General features: G+C 42.4%; 1 protein-coding gene across 1 annotated transcript in view; it reads left to right on the top strand.

Moving 5' to 3' along the window:
• Positions 1–7,407, top strand: part of WIF1 (WNT inhibitory factor 1) — a 67,771-nt gene extending 60,364 nt beyond the window's left edge. Inside the window, exons 8-10 of the mRNA XM_047066492.1 lie at positions 2,670–2,765; positions 3,808–3,903; positions 6,551–7,407. Of these exons, the coding sequence (XP_046922448.1) occupies positions 2,670–2,765; positions 3,808–3,903; positions 6,551–6,672 (314 nt within the window). The 3' untranslated portion in view covers positions 6,673–7,407. The remainder of the gene's footprint in view (positions 1–2,669; positions 2,766–3,807; positions 3,904–6,550) is intronic.
• The last annotated feature ends 8,804 nt before the right edge of the window (positions 7,408–16,211 follow it).

Below are 16,211 nucleotides of genomic sequence, written 5' to 3'. Positions count from 1 at the left end.
AATAAGAACACTGATTAAACAGTCAAATCTGTTTGTCTTCAGGCAATGCTTAGTCTGGTTTAGGTAAAAATGTGGTGTCATCTTTCAAGTTGACTCACTTTCCCCACTGTCTAATGGATAGAATCTCTTGCAAAAATACTTTCAGGAAAAGGAAGTCGATATTAAAGACACTTACAGGATTCTGAATTTTAAAACGATCACGCCTTCGTGAGATTCATAAGATATGGCTTCATAAGATTTGATTTGGAATGGCCTTCAGACAGCCATCTGCAGTCACATTTCTACTGTGTGATAACCAGGAGAGAATGTCCTTCTTCCTGGCTGTGGTGAACCTGAGGACCCTCCCTTCCCTCTGACCAAGAAAATAAAAATACCCAGGGAGTCAATGAAAAGTCTCTCTCTGCCACTCATTCTCTGTGATATCCCTGTCTACCAAATTCACCTTTCATTGAATGTGAGGAAATTTGGGCTCACCCAGTATTTCATAATAAGTACTATCTTCTGTGCCACATAATTATTGCCCCACATCTTGTTTATTTGAAAAACCCAAGTGCATGACAGAGTACCATGTTATCCAATTTTGTGCATATGATGGGGTCAGATGCTTCATGGATGCAAATGAAAATTCAGAATTCGGTATTCTTTTCCTTTAGGTAAGAGTTGGGATCTTGACCACATGGTAAATGCTATTCTTTGTATACAAACCTAGCCAAAAGGATCCTTTATATTTTTAATGGTTAGTGAAAAGGTGGTATTCTATGATTAAGGTTATTTTAATGCCTGTTTCTAGAACATCCCTGTGTCAGAAAAACCTGTAGATATAATGGCATTCCAGGTTTTCAAGAGACTCTAACATATCAATATTATGTCTATATTGTCTCCACTAAATGCTGCTTTGACCAATTTATACATGAAGAAGGTCCTTTCGGGTAAGTTAAAAGAGAAGCAAAATAATTTGCACATGGAATTCATGTGTCTCAAACAGCGCTTGCCAGTAAATCATATTGTAGCTCACTTCCTTCAAAGCTTCATTTGGCCATAAAAAGAACAACTTAGAGAATAAAAGTGTGTTGTTTTAGGATAAAAGTTTCATTGCTTCTCCTTATGTGCTGAGGCTTTTGTAATGAGTATTCTGCTAAAATGTAGAAAATAAAAAGAACAACAATTAAAAAAAAAATCCAAACTCCTCCAGTACCACAATCTAATGGCTGTTTTCTCTCTTTGGAACATCATTACGCCAGTCAGCTCCGGGTGAGCAATCCTTTTCCTTCTACTTCTTCAAAACATTCAGCCTTAGGATGGCAAATTCTAGACTGCAGAGGGAGAATAAATAGCTTCTGGAGTAAGAAAGAAGACAATCATTATGTAATTTTTACATCTAAGGCCCTATCCCAGCTCTAAAATCCTGTATCTAAAGAGCTGTGAACACATTAGCAATTCTCGTTTGGTCCCAAGATCGAAGAAAGAGTGATGTATCATTAGGATCGAAGACATTCCAGAAAAATGCACAGGTGTGGTATCGGGCCCCTTTGGTGCCCTATCTCATATCGTTCTCAGCCAGCCTCTTACTCCAGTTACTGCTATGGCAACCCGTTTTGCACAGGCATAACCTGATTGCCCCTCCTCTTTTTTTTTTTTTTTTTTTTTTTTTTTTGAGAGAGAGAGCAGGGGAGGGGCAGAGAGAGGGAGAGAGAATCCCAAGCAGTCTCCATGCTGTCAGTGAGGAGCCCAACGTGGGGCTCCAACTCACAAACCTTGAGATCTGACCTGAGCCAAAATCAAGAGTCGGACGCTTAACCGACTGAGCCACCCAGGTGTCTCAGGTTGCATCCTGTCTTAGCTGCTCCACACTTCTGCTTTCTACCCAGAGACTCCTCTGAGTTCTAAAAAATCAGTGTGCACTCACATAGTGACACATTGGAAGTGTGAGGAAGCTATCCCATAAGGTGACCCTCGGCCAGTGGGAGACAATGAAGAAATGCTCCCCTCTCCCTTCTTAAAAGTGACTTGAGGGTACAGTCTCCACGGCTCCTCAGAAGGACCCAGCAGGATGGAGCCTGGTCCAGAATAGAGCCACGGTGATGGCCACCCTGCAAATATACTTTTGTGCTGGCTTTCCCTCCTTCCATTTTTCATTCTCCCTGTCCCCCCATCCCGGTTTCCTAGGGTTGCTTCACCAAAGACACTCTCTGCCTGCAAGCCAGCCCTGCTCTCTGGGGAATCCTAGGCGGAGAAAGATCCTGTCAGGTACAGGTGCAGGCCTGCTTGCGGAAAGAGCGACAAAGTCTGAGCTCCGAGGAAAGATCATTTAGAGGTTAATTCGTATCTTAACTTTTACTCTATCTTAAATTACAAGTGTTTATGAATCAGAAGTTTATTCCGTTTATAAACAAGTAATATCAATACATTTATAGAAATATAAATGTGTGGGCAACACATTTACCGTCGAAGATCTAAGTTAGAAATCCTAAGTAATAACACTAGCCTGTTTGTCCCAAAGAATGAAACTCAAACGGTCTCAAAGCCAGAGTAGGTCGGAAACAAGTGGGAATCGCTGCCATTTAAAAACCAGTTATCTTCTCAAAGCCCTGCCCTTCCTTTGTAAAATGTGATGACCTCTGAACGAAGCACTGAGTTCCTTGCCTGTTTGCATCCTTCTCTTGTTTCAGGCAAATGCCCGCAACCCTGCCGAAATGGAGGTAAATGCATTGGTAAAAGCAAATGTAAGTGCTCCAAAGGTTACCAAGGAGACCTCTGTTCAAAGCGTAAGTATCCATACACAGAATCAGCCTGGCTTGGGGAAGCTCTTCCTACATTACTTCTTCACCCACTGCATGTTGCCTCGGCATTACGATTAACCTCTGTTCACTGACATATATGTTCCCTTTACCTAGAAGAAAAACACTGTATGAAATCCATGCATGTAAAAAAACAACAACAACAACAACAAAAACCAGACATATTCACACACAAGCAACTGAACTTTTTAACTATTTGGAGTTTTCTTAAGGAAAATAAACTTCCATTCCAGCAGTTTCAAGGTCCTACTGAGCATCTTTTGTGAATGAGAAGCATCAAGATTAGTTTAAGATCTCTGTCAGGACTTAATTTTATTTATTTATTTATTTGTTTATTTATTTATTTATTTATTTATTATTTTTTATTTTTTTTTAATTTGAGAGAGACAGAGAGAGGGAGGGAGGGAGAGAGAGAGAGAGAGAGAGAGAGCATGCATGTGTGAGCCTGGGCAGAGAGAGAGAGAGAATCTTAGGCTCCACGCTCAGTACGGACCCTGACACAGGGCTCAATCCCATGACCGTGAGATCATGACCCGAGTCAAAATCAAGAATCAAAGGTTCGACTGAGACACACAGGCGCTTCAGGACTGTTTCAAAAAGTCCCAGACTGACTTAGAGCTGGAGATTGGCTTAGGGAAAATAAAAAGCAACAGGGGATGAAACCCAAACTAACACATTCTAAAGAACTACAAGAGGAGTGCCTGGGTGGCTCAGTCAGTTAAGTGGGATCTCAGGTCGCGATCTCCCGGCTCATGGGTTCGAGCCCCCATCAGGCTCTGTGCTGACAGCTTGGAGCTGGGAGCCTGCTTCAGATTCTGCGTCTCCCTCCCCTCTCTCCCTCTGCCCCTCCCTTGCAAGTGCTCTGTCTCTTTTTTTTTTCTCTCTCTCTCTTATCTCAAAAATAAATTTAAAAATTAAAAAAAAAAAGAACTGCAAGAAAAGCAGCTGTGTGATTCTGTGGAACAACGAAAGCTCAGGAAACGCTCTTTTTTGTCTCCTCTGATTCTAGCTGTCTGTGAGCCTGGCTGCGGTACACATGGAACTTGCCATGAACCCAACAAATGTCAGTGTCAAGAAGGCTGGCACGGAAGACACTGCAATAAAAGTGAGTGGGAGCCTTCTGAAGAAGGCTTCTGAACTAGCTGTATAGATAATAAGCCACTGGCCCATTTTAGACACAAAATGAAACGGGCTAAATTCAACTATTTCATTTTGATTGATATCTTCCCTGTTGGAAGCAGGAATCCAGGCATCGGAGAGATGCCAGTGAACAGAGAGACAATGCCCTGCCTGGCGGAGCCCAGGTTCTAGTGGGAGGGACAGTTAGCAAGTGAACAAAATAAACAACGTGGCTGCTATCCATCTGGCGGTTGGAACTCAGTCTCCTAAGCGTGGGCCCGCTGTCCACTTTTCCTCGGAGGGAAGGAAGGCTTCTGTCATATCACATCCTTCAATAGCAGAAGCCCACGTTGTGCCTGTCATATCGGGTCTCCAAACTAATGGGCACAAATTGAACAGATCATTTCCACCTCAGATGTTTTCCTAGATCCACGGTGTCCAGAGGGTGGTGCATGTAGCCCATGAGTACAGAAATGATCAGCTAGGCTGAGGGAAAATATCTAAGCATGTTATATGTAAGTATATGTATACATCTCAATCCAAAGCCTCTGATTTTTGTGCATATTTTATAATGTTCACATTATATTATTATGATGTATATCTAATACATCTACATGCAGGTATACACGTTTGTTTGTTTGTTTGTTTAAGGTGGGTTTGTGTCTAGTCGAGGTTACACTAAGCCATTGATTTGAGCCTTTTTCACTCACTGAATTGACTGTATGGTAGATTGAATTGGCTTCAGATGGGCAGAGCTTAACAAGACTTGCAGCTTCTCCGGAAAATAGTCCTTTCCCCAGGTGGTAATGGTTGAATGGTATCCATGCTGGGACATACTTGGGGTAAGGCTTTTTTGAACTAAAAGAGACCTGTAGAAAACTAACCATTTCTGGAGACCTTTTGGGAAAGAGTAAACAAAATCCTTTTAGGGGCCCTTAACTCGGGATACAAACCCTAAGGTTTGTCCCCAAATCAAAGTAGCTTTCAAGATGTCCTCAGGCCTAGGGATGAGCTGAGGTCACACACTGTACCTCCCAGGCCTCAGTTACAAAGATCTTCTGAGACCCCACATTTGGGGCTTGGTGACCAAGAGTGATAGCCAGAGAGTAAAGGGGCCCCGTTCCTGCTGATATACTTACATATAACATATACTTACATATAACATGCTTAGATATTTTCCCTCAGATATCACTCCTCCAGAAAGAAGGCAAGTTAGGAGGCCTCAGGTGGCATCGGAGGCCTCAGGTGGCATTGGTGAGCAATTCTCACAGGTCTGCCAGCCCCAGACATCCTCATTCACAGACTCGGTGCTGAGAGTGTTGTCATTTTGTCATCGACTACGTGGCTCCCTCAGATCAAGGCATTGCATCAAGAAGATGCCCTGGTGCTTGACTAAGATGCAAATGTGTTTTCTGGGAGAGGCCACCCAGCCATTTGGTACATTAGCTTAGAGAATTGGGCTGGAAGAATAAGGTTTATTTTGACCAGGGGGTGGTGACTAGGAAGCTCTGAGGCACAGAGTTCTGCTGGGAACAGATTCCCAGCGAGGTGACACTTTGGGAGGTCCTGGGCACCCAGACATGTTATTGGGGAGGAGGACACTGGAGACAGACTTCCCGGCTGAGGCTCACCCCCCGCCAGCAGGGAGGTTCGGGCTTCATGGGTGGCGGGGAGAGCAGCAGGGTAGGGATTTACTCCAGCGCGTTGTTGGCTCACGTTCTGGCTGTTCCATGAGCTACTAGCCTACATACTGACAATTCAAAGAAACACATTCAGGAACAAAGTATTCTGTTCTCAGTAGTTATTTAATGGCATGCTTGCATTTAAAAACCACAGGGAACAAACGGAATGCCAAACTCGACTCTAATGCCCAGGAAGATGGTGGGAGATTTTTAAAATGTGATTGCTGTCTTGGATCCGTTTTAGAAAATCAGTAGAAATGAGTCAGTGCCCCAGGCACCTCCAGAGGTTCACAACCAGGAGGAAGGGAGGCCCGAAGCTATGTTACTCGGTGTTACAGTTCACTTACAAGTGAGCTGGAAATGCACAGATGCCCACCTAGACTGAAACTGACAAATCCCCATTGATAAGGAGTCAGTTCAAACCATAACCCTTCTCTAAAATGTATCATAGAAGCCCTTACTTCTTACCCAAATCCTATTTTATGTAAGTGCAATAGCCACACTTGATTGTGTGATTGATACGAACAGTCGGGGTGTTCTGGATCAATTTAATCGAGGCTGGTTTTGTAATGCGGTGAAAATAATCAAATCCTCTGCAGAAGCATCCCTGCTTTGGGGACCTCAGTGCTAAATCCCTACCAGCCCTTGGGTGGAGCAAATCATTCAGTCACATTCATCCAAACTTTGATCAAGAGTTTCTGCATGGCCAAAACATATAGTGAATCAGAGCTTCAATGGAAGCCAGATTGGATGGTTCCTAAAATGGGTTTCTTTTTTTAACAGAGACCCTGAACCTGTAACATCTCTTCATTCAGGTGGCTTTTTGTGGTGACTGTGGTCTTTCACTCTGGGATGAAAAGGGAAAATGGATTTCATTTGAATGGTTAATAATGAATCTGTAGAGCCCGTTTTTGTAGTTTCTTTTCTTTTAAGCTGTGAATAATTTTACAGGGTACGGAGCCAGCCTCATGCATGCCCTGAGGCCAGCAGGCGCCCGGCTCAGGCAGCACACGCCTTCACTTAAAAAGGCCGAGGGGAGGCAGGATCCACCTGAATCCAATTACATCTGGTGAACTCCGACATCTGAAACGTTTTAAGTTACACCAAGTTCATAGCCTTTGTTAACCTTTCATGTGTTGAATGTTCAAATAATGTTCATTACAGTTAAGAAAACTGGCCTGAATTTTATTAGCTTCATTATAAATCACTGAGCTGATATTTACTCTTCCTTTTAAGTTTTCTAAGTACGTCTGTAGAGTGATGGCATAGATTTTCTTGTTTCAGTGTTTTGGGACAGATTTGATGTTATGTCAGTGGATCAGGTTAAAACTGTGTCTTTTCAGTTGTGTAGCTGGCAGATTATTTCCAAAATTGCAATGCATTCACAGTGTCAAGGGGCTGGGGAACACTGAAGAAGATACGTGGAACAAAAAGGCATAAATCACAGCGTTTGGATGAAGCACTTAATTGTGTTGAAGTTACCACATTTCTAGTGTTATTGTCAGGTATTTAGACATTTGTCACATTTTTAAAATTCCCCTTGTTTGTAAACTCTCAACACAATATATTTTGACCTTACCATGATTCCAGAGAATTCACTAGAAAGAAAGAAAGAAAGAAAGAAAGAAAGAAAGAAAGAAAGAGAAGAAAGAACACTGTGGCAGTGGCATTTAACAATATAATATATGTAAACACAATAAAATAGGGAATATAATGTATGGACTTTTGGCATTGGCTTGAAGCAATATAATATATTGTAAACAAAACACAGCTCTTACGTAATAAACATTTTATACTGTTTGTATAAAATAAAGGTGCTGCTTTAGTTTTCAGAGGGTTGTATGGAGTGGTCTTTGCACGTGCTATCTTGCAGAAATAAAGTTGGTTGCAGTGAGTGGTAGTGAACACTCTGTAGTTATCATGAAAAAGAGAAGATGTTCCCATCTCTGACCCTGCCCTGCTCCCCAGGCGTGCCCCTCCCTCCCAGCTCTCTGCCTTGGCTCTAGCCACACCGCGTTACACCTTGGGCACTGCCTGTGACCTTCCTGTGTATGTCAGCTCCCGTGTAGTTAACATTTCTTTCTTTTTTTTTCAATATATGAAATTTATTGTCAAATTGGTTTCCATACAACACCCAGTGCTCATCCCAAAAGGTGCCCTCCTCGATACCCATCACCCACCCTCCCCTCCCTCCCACCCCCAGTTGACATTTCTTTCAAGAAGTCTTCTCTAACTAGAATGTGTTAAATTTCCCTTCAGTAGGAGACTTTCTAAGACTTTCTAAATGTGTCAGGATGTTGCAAACGACAAGTGCTACCATTTATTCAAACCTTACTGGTTCCCAAGGACACTGTATGTGTTATCTTACAATCCTGTGAGGCAGGTATCATTATGCCCTTCTACAGATAAGAAAACTGAGGTAGGGAGATATGAAGCAGTTTACCCAAGATCACACTTGAGAGGGTCACGTTTGTTTTTTGTTTTTAATTTTTTTTAACATTTACTATTGAGAGACAGAGACAGAGCATGAGCAGGGGAGGGGCAGAGAGAGGGGGAGACACAGAATCCGAAGCAGGCTCCACGCTCCGAGCTGTCAGCACAGAGACCGACGCGGGCTCGAACTCACAAACTGCAAGATCATGACCTGAGCGGAAGTCAGACGCTCAACTGACTGAGCCACCCAGGCGCCCCTAGAGAGGGGCACGTTTGAATTCATGTCACCTGACTTGGAAGCCTTAACTAACACTAGACTATTCCTCCTCCTTCCCTTTTCTCAGCAAGTACAGTAGAACACAAAACTCCACAAATCCTAAGTAGGTGCTTTCCAACATATTTTATTCTCTTCATCCTTCCAGGGGAATGTGGACTCTATTTTATAGAAAATCTGAAGCCTACACGTTTTCTTTTCCTGGGCAGTGGCATAATGATTTGTGCGGTTTAGGGGCATGACGTGTTATGGGAAGTGATCAAGGGAGAGTCTGGAAGCAGACTGAACACATCTCGTTGTGGTCCTAGACCACAGCAATCTCTCTCCTCTAACTAGCCAGGGCCCGGTGTGCCAGCTTCTGCTCACACATACTTGGCAAAGCCAGTCAGGACCCAGGGAGCTAACCGTGGGGATCTGAATATGAGAACCAACTGATTTAAGACTTTGAAGTAAAAATCCAGATGCTTGATGATGAGGATCCAAGATGGCGACAGAAAGTTAAGTTTGGGGATACGATAATAGTACTAAGAGCTAGGGGCACCTGGGTGGCTCAGTCAGTTAAGCATCCGACTCTTGATTTTGGATCAGGTCATGATCTCACAGTTTGTGAGATTGAGACCCGTGCTGGGCTCCCCACTGACAGCACAGGGTCTACTTGGGATTCCCTTTCTCCCTCTCTCTCGCGCGCATGCACACACACACACACACACACACACGTGCTCTCTGTCTCTCTCAAAATAAATAAATAAACTAAAATAGTACTAATAGCTAACACTAATAGTACATAGTTTATTCTAAGCCCTTTACCTCATGAATGAGTAATAGAAATGTGGAAAAGTTAGACTGAAGGCAGGGTAACAAAGCACAATAGCCTAGGTTGGTCATCTCCAAACCATTTGACTCTACACTCCATTGGAAATGTCTGAGCGCATAGTACTACCTGTGCTTATATTTATTTACATATATAACTGGCATGCATTATAAAAGCAGAAACGTGGAAGAGATAAAAATATTAATACTTTCACCACTCACCCAGAAGACAGTTTTATGTGCACCCTGGAGTACAGGCCCCCACAGGAGAACTCAGGCAAAGACATCACTGAGGAAAACACATCGGATCCAAAATGGCTTTAGAATTCTTGAGTCTGCACTTGAGAGGGATTTCAAACATAAGCAAGGGACTGGGTCGCCGACTGCATGTAGGGTTTAAGAAAAGAGAAAATCTGGGGCTCCTGGGTGGCTCAGTTGATGAAGCATCCAACTTCGGCTCAGGTCATGATCTTACTACAGTTTGTGAGTTCGAGCCCCACGTCGAGCTCTGGGCCTCTGTGAGGCAATTTTTCTCAGGGCCCGTTTCCTATCCTCTGTCTTCCTCTCACTCTGACCCTACCCCACTCATGCTCGCTCGCTCAAAAATGAATAAACTTTTTTTTTTAAAAAGAGGAATCTGAACAGTGATATGAATGACCAAGGAGAAACAAGTACGGGCAGCGGTGAAGGCTTCCAGAGATGTTGACTTTGGTACTGAAGATGTTGAGTTTAATGTGCCTGTGTGGGACATCTTGGTGGAAATGACTGGTAGTCATTTGGAAATACAGTGATCAGGAGGTTAGTCTGATAATGTGTTGATTATCAGTTATAAGTGAATGGTACTAATTATATATTGAATTATTTTTAATATACACATATATAACAGCTTTATTTGGCGAAGTACAGTATGATTCACTTGTATTTTATTGTGTCTTTAGGTCCTATATAGTTAATACCATTTGCTGCTTACCTGTGTGCATGTTTATTTACACAACAGTAGAGTCTTTACTATTTGGCAAATTGAGCACTTCCTCCCTCCCTTTCCCACCATATGTATTATGAATCTTCATCCAAAATATGCCCCATGGTTACTTTGTCTGTTTATGTAGAATCACAACGATAGAGGCCAGCTCTTGAAGCAATGAACAATATTATAGGATACAAAATAATTGCTGTTACTCTTACGAAGTAACCACAAAAGAGGGGAAGGGAGAGGAAGAAGAAAGAGGAGGAAGGGAAAGAGGAGGAGAATTATTTATGTAAAACACTTCTAAACAATAATTTTAAGGTTAAAGTAGTAAGGAGTCAAGGCAGTCTGAGAAGATGTATGCTGTTTGGCAAGATAAAATAAGTAGGAAAAATAAGGCAGGAAGAAATAAAGGTTAAACAATAAAACAGGCCCAGGAATGAGGTTAGGACAAAAGGTATACGGGGACACCCACACACTTGTGAGAGGTAGACCACAGGTGTTGCTCCAAGCCCTGTTCCAGCCACTTCAAAGAGGAAATCAGGGCTGGTTACGAGTCCCAAAGACCACAAACACAAAAACTAGTTGCTCAGGAGAAGTTAAACTATATAAGGCACTTACATTAGGGCTGGCTCAAGGTAAGTAGGTCTGCAGGAAAGCTGCTTTGGCGTCCCTTCAAGCGAATAGCCTTTCAAATATCTCTTCCACATATATTTACAGAGGAGCTGCTTAAAGAGGTTTAAAGGGGGGTGGGGAGGGTTGCTGACAGGGTTCAGCTTCTCATCCAGTATCCTAGGCTATTTGTCTCCAGTCCTAAAATGCCATGCCCCACCCAGCAAACAGAAGCTCTCCAGCAAAATCCAGCCAAGATGCTCAGAGGGAAGTTCAGGGAGCACATTGATCATGCTCCTTGAAATTCTTAGCACCTCCCCACGTGGCTTCTCAAAATATTCCCTTCAATCGTGTACAGTACTCCTCCTAAAAGTTTTGGTAACTAGATTGTTGTCCTCATCCCACTCCCCGTCCAGTGATCCTTGCGGCACAATATTAGCTCACTGTGCTAGGCATCACCCCAGACAAGCCAGCCCTTCCACCAGCCCTGATTGCAAGTGGAGAGCAATGTCTCCCGTGGGTTCTCCTAAAGACGTCCGAAGGTCACATACGACACAATGTTCTCAGTCATATAGACAGAGCAATAACAGATAGGACTATTCTTTCCACGCTCTTCAAGAAGGCACATATCATCACAATTAGTACAGTTCAAGAAAAGCATTTCTACCAAAATAAGGGGGGATAAGGAAATATCATGAGGTGAGAAAATTTTAAGTTAGTTAAATGAGCAGAATGTCTGGGTGGCTCAGTTGAATAAGTGTCCAACTCATGGTTTCAGACCAGGTCATGATCTGATGGTTCATGGGTTGAAGCCCTGCATTGGGCTCTGTGCTGATGGCATGGAGTCTGCTTAGGATTTTCTCTCTCTCTCTCTCTCTCTCTCCCTCTTTCTCTCTCTCTCTCTCTGCTCCTCCCTTGCTCATGCTCTCTCTTTCTCTCTCAAAATAAATAAAATAACCTTTTAAAAATAAATAAATTCGTTAAATGGGAAACACTGACTTTCAGAAGAATTTCTTGGGGCAAAAAAAAAAAAAAAAAGAAAAAGAAAAAAGAAAGAAAGAAAAGAAAACAAAGGACTCCAAAGACAGGAATTTTGTCGTCATAATTTTTAGGCAGTTTATGCAAGGGGTGCAAATATAAAAGTTTAATAAGCATACTGAATAAATGTCCTCCATATGGCTCAACATAAAAAAAATAGAAACAATATACAGGAAACTGACATCATAAAACAAAGTATTCAGGTGTTCAGTAAGACTTTTTAAAATTCAAATATAAAACTCCAATTGTAAATTGATTTTGCACCTATTTATTGGTTTATCGTTAATAAAAATATAGAGATTACAAATGAAAAATAATTTTTATTAAGCTTTGGCATTGCAGGGCTTTTTCTTTTTTTCTTTTATGTTTATTTATTTTTGAGAGAGAGAGAGAGAGAGAGACAGAGCATGAGCAGGGGAGGGGCAGAGAGAGGGTGGGGACACAGAATGTGAAACAGGCTCCAGGCTGTGAGCTGTCAGCACAGAGCCCAATGTGGGGCACAAACCCACAAACCGCGAGATCATGACCTGAGCTGAAGTCAGTTGCTTAACCGACTGAGCCACCTAGGCGCCCTCGGCATTGCAGGGCTTTTTCTAAATAACACATTTCCCTTCCTAACCATGCTTGGCTGGCACAACTGTTGAAATGTCCTGGCATTTCTTGAAAGTCCAGACCAAGAGAAAGCCACTCTGAGATGATAACTAATCCATGAAATTCATAAGAGGGCCATTGAAAGTTGACTCACCACAAAGTAAATATTAGCTTCTTGATCCAGTGAACATGACACTGAGCATAGCCTTGATACTGGGTCTCGGGCCATAGGTGGGAGAGAAGAGCAGGAGGAGAGCAGAGAGCCTTGGTCAACAATAATCCAAGAGGAGACTAGCTACATAATTAAAGGGGCCCAGAGCAAAATAAAAATGTGGGACCCCTTGTTCAAAAAGCATTAAGTGGGCACCTGGGTGGCTCGTTGGTTAAGCGTCCAACTCTTGATTTTGGCTCAGGCTAGGCGTAGGGCCTGCTTGGGATTCTTTCTTTCTCCCTCTGCCCCTCCCGTGCTTGTTCTCTCTTTGTCTCTCTCTCTCAAAATAAATAAATTTTTCAAAAAAGCATGAAGAATATCAACATGGTGACCTCAGGGCATTAAGCCTGTGGTCTTTCTCCATGCAGAGCCTGTACAGCTGCACCGTTCACACATTCATGCAGCTGGCCCTGTCGAGGAGCAAGTTCCTAGGTCCATGGACAAGGAAGTTTAGAGAAAATGCAAAACATCTGCCTGTCCTCAGGCACTGGCCAGATAAGCTCTTCTGTGCCTGTCCCACTCTCAACTTCAGAACCCAAGCCTTGAGAATGGAAGATTCATTCGCCATGGAACCAGTTAAGTCAGGGACCATGTACTGAATTGTTCCTGTGTTAATACTGCAAACACAAAAATGGGGAAGAAAGTATGGGGCAAGTTAAGAGGACAAAATTTATTGCTTTATATGTCAATCTAGTGAAGTTCTTTGAACCTCAGTTCCTGCTTAAGAAAGAATTTGTAGCTTTCAATTAAAGGTCGCAAGGGAAAGATATTTTTCAGAATTTTATGAACAATTTTTTTAACCAAAAAGATAATTTTGGGGTTTTCCAACTTATAACTGCTGTTCTTTATTAGAAGACAGAAAGGCAGAAACCTTGCTGGAATTGGGATCTAAAGCTTTGTTTTAGAAATGAAGTTCATCTCCACCCATGGAAGCTTGATTCAATGAAGAGCCTTATGACACTCTCCAGAAACCCCAAAGACAAATGTCCTGCAAAGCCCAAATTAGTCTTGCCTCACTTCAAGGAAACAGCCAAAGCTAATTTGTAATTATTTTTTACTTTGTAAAGATGAATATTTGCTCTGCGTTTGCATTTAAGCCTCAAAGTCTCTGGGAAGGAGCAGAAGCAAAGCCAATCGTGGGCCCCTAATCCATGTTGATTAATGGATTATTGGGCACCGTGTTGATTAATGGATTATTGGCTTGTGTCACAAGAGCTAAACTCCAAGTGTCCTACTGGAGTTTTAAAGCCACTCTGCTTTTCAGTCATTTGGATATTTTGCCCTGACTTCTTTATTTGGATTATATACTACCTTGTTTCTAAACCCAACCCAGACCAAGAAGGCAGCAGAAAACCAAGCCAAGATGAGCCGTAAGGTTGTGGCCATCCTGGGTCCACATTTCAGCCACCCTTGAAATGACCATGTGAACACAGGTTATCCCATGACAACTTGTCTCAACGTAAGTGGCTACACATGTACCAAAGGAAGTTCCTACAGCAGCTGTACCTTTAGGAGAAAAAACAAATGACCTTTGAAACAAACCATCAGGTTGAAATTGAAGCAAGTTGTAGCTTCCTGGCCTTATCCAGCGTCCACATCTACATGTGTGCCAGTCCAAGATGACACTCTGGAGGTGCGTTGTGGAGACTTGTAACGGAACAATAGGAGAACCAATAAGGTGGCTTTCTGGTGACGAACCTTAGCCAGATACAGAAGTGGCATTCCAAAGTCTTTAGAGAAGCTTTCTGTGGAACTTTTGGTTCACAGCATCTCTGGGAGGGGGTTATTAGTTCGAAGGAGAAACTGAGGCTAGGGTTTGCTGAAGATCACAAGCAATTGATTATTGCTAACGATAACCTCAGTGTGGAGACTCCAAAATTGTTCCTGAAGAACACCAATTGCCTGGGATGTTAACATGATTTACGTGGAAACAAGATGCTGGGGCCAAATAATCTAAGAGATGAAGAGTTACACCACATTAGGGAGTTGTCTTTAGAGCAGCACTGCTCAGAGCTTTTACTACACTAGATGCATTGTGCATCTCCAGGAGGGGGCTAATCTCCAGCATTCCCCAAACTAACTTGATCAAAGGACTTTTTTTCCCTAAGGCATCTCCCGGGGAATAAAATTTTACACAGCACACTTTGGGGCACACAGTCCTAGAACAGATCAAAGTCTCTGAAGTTGAGTCTTTACTACACAGTTTTTTTCTTCAGAATTTTTAATGTGATTCTGTTTGAAGCTAATTCAAGGAAAACTAAAACTTATGACTTACAACACAAAGAACTTCCAGTTTAACTTGTAAATCAGTTGGTTTTATATAATTTGTTTCTTTTTCCCCTACATATTCCAGAATAAGCTGATGTTATATTCTAGCTTTAAACATTAAAGGAGTATTAGGAGGGGTGCCTGAGTAGCTCAGTCGATTAAGCATCTAACTTTGACTCAGGTCACGATGTTGCAGTTGATGGGTTCGAGTCCCACATTGGGCTCTGTGCTGGCAGCCCAGAGCCTGGAGTCTGCTTCGGATTCTGTGCCTCCCTCTCTCTCTGCTCCTCCCCCGCTCGCACTCTGTCTCTCAAAAATAAATAAAAATTTAAAAAATTTAAAGGAGGGGGTGCCTGGGTGGCTCAGTCGGTTGAGCGTCTGACTTCAGTTCAGGTCATGATCTCTTGGTTTGTGAGTTCAAGCCTCATGTCAGGCTCTGTGCTGACAGCTCAGAGCCTAGAGCTTGCTTCGGATTCTGTGTCTCCCTCTCTCTGTCCCTTGCCCACTCATACTCTGTCTCTCTCTCTCTCTCTTTGTCAAAAATAAATAAACACTAAAAAATTTTTTTTAAATAAATAAAATTTAAAGAAGTATTAGAAAACACTTTAATTATTGTAAATACTTTAAAAGTTTAGATAGACGTTTACAACTTTCGGAATTAATTCATCAACAAAGGATAAATGGATCATTATAATGAATTAATTTTCTAGGTATTTAAGTAGCATCTGACATTTAGGGAGCTGGTGTGAACTGCCTAGCTAAAGCACTTCTCTAAGTGAGTTACCTTCAGATGGTGTCTATAGTGATTTATAAATTCTTGATCTCCACATTGCTTCTTAAATATTGCTCAGCTTTAAATCAGAGGTAGAGATGGCAGGCAGAGAACAAAAGGTTACCGGCTAAAGACTAACAGGGAGCATGATGCATCAGAAGAACAGCAGACTGGAATGAAGAGACCCAAGCTTCAACTCTGCCCCTCTATAGCTGGTGGTTCTTACCCAAGATCCCTAAGATGTTGATCTTGAGCTCGATGCTGCCCTCCTCATCCCCCTCTCTAGGCCTCTTCTTTCTTCCTAACAGTTGGCTCCCAAGCCCAAAGTGCTTTGAATGCATCAGGCATTCTGAGAAAGTGATGGAAAACCTACCATCGCCTCCATTTTGCTACCAAATCAGTGCTGTTCTTGGGTGCCCATGCTCTTAAATGTGGGTCTCTTCTAACAGTAATTAGTCATTTCTGGTGACAGGAGAGGACTTTACATTAGTGCCAGGGCTTTTCTAGGGTAATTTAAAAAAATACCTAATTTCAGCATTTATAGAGCTTTCTTGTCAAACAATGGCAGTAGCAGTAGAAACTAGGTAACGCTTATATATCCTTTGCTGTGTGCCAGGCTTTGTTCAAAGTTCTTTA

The sequence above is a fragment of the Lynx rufus genome, unplaced genomic scaffold (genome assembly GCF_022079265.1).
Source record: "Lynx rufus isolate CCGP_SWC_20201006 ecotype Redwood Valley unplaced genomic scaffold, mLynRuf1.p SCAF_7, whole genome shotgun sequence".
In the NCBI taxonomy this organism is placed as follows: Eukaryota; Metazoa; Chordata; class Mammalia; order Carnivora; family Felidae; genus Lynx; species Lynx rufus.
Note: the sequence above shows the minus strand (reverse complement) of the source record. Positions and strands in the feature narration are given on the sequence as shown.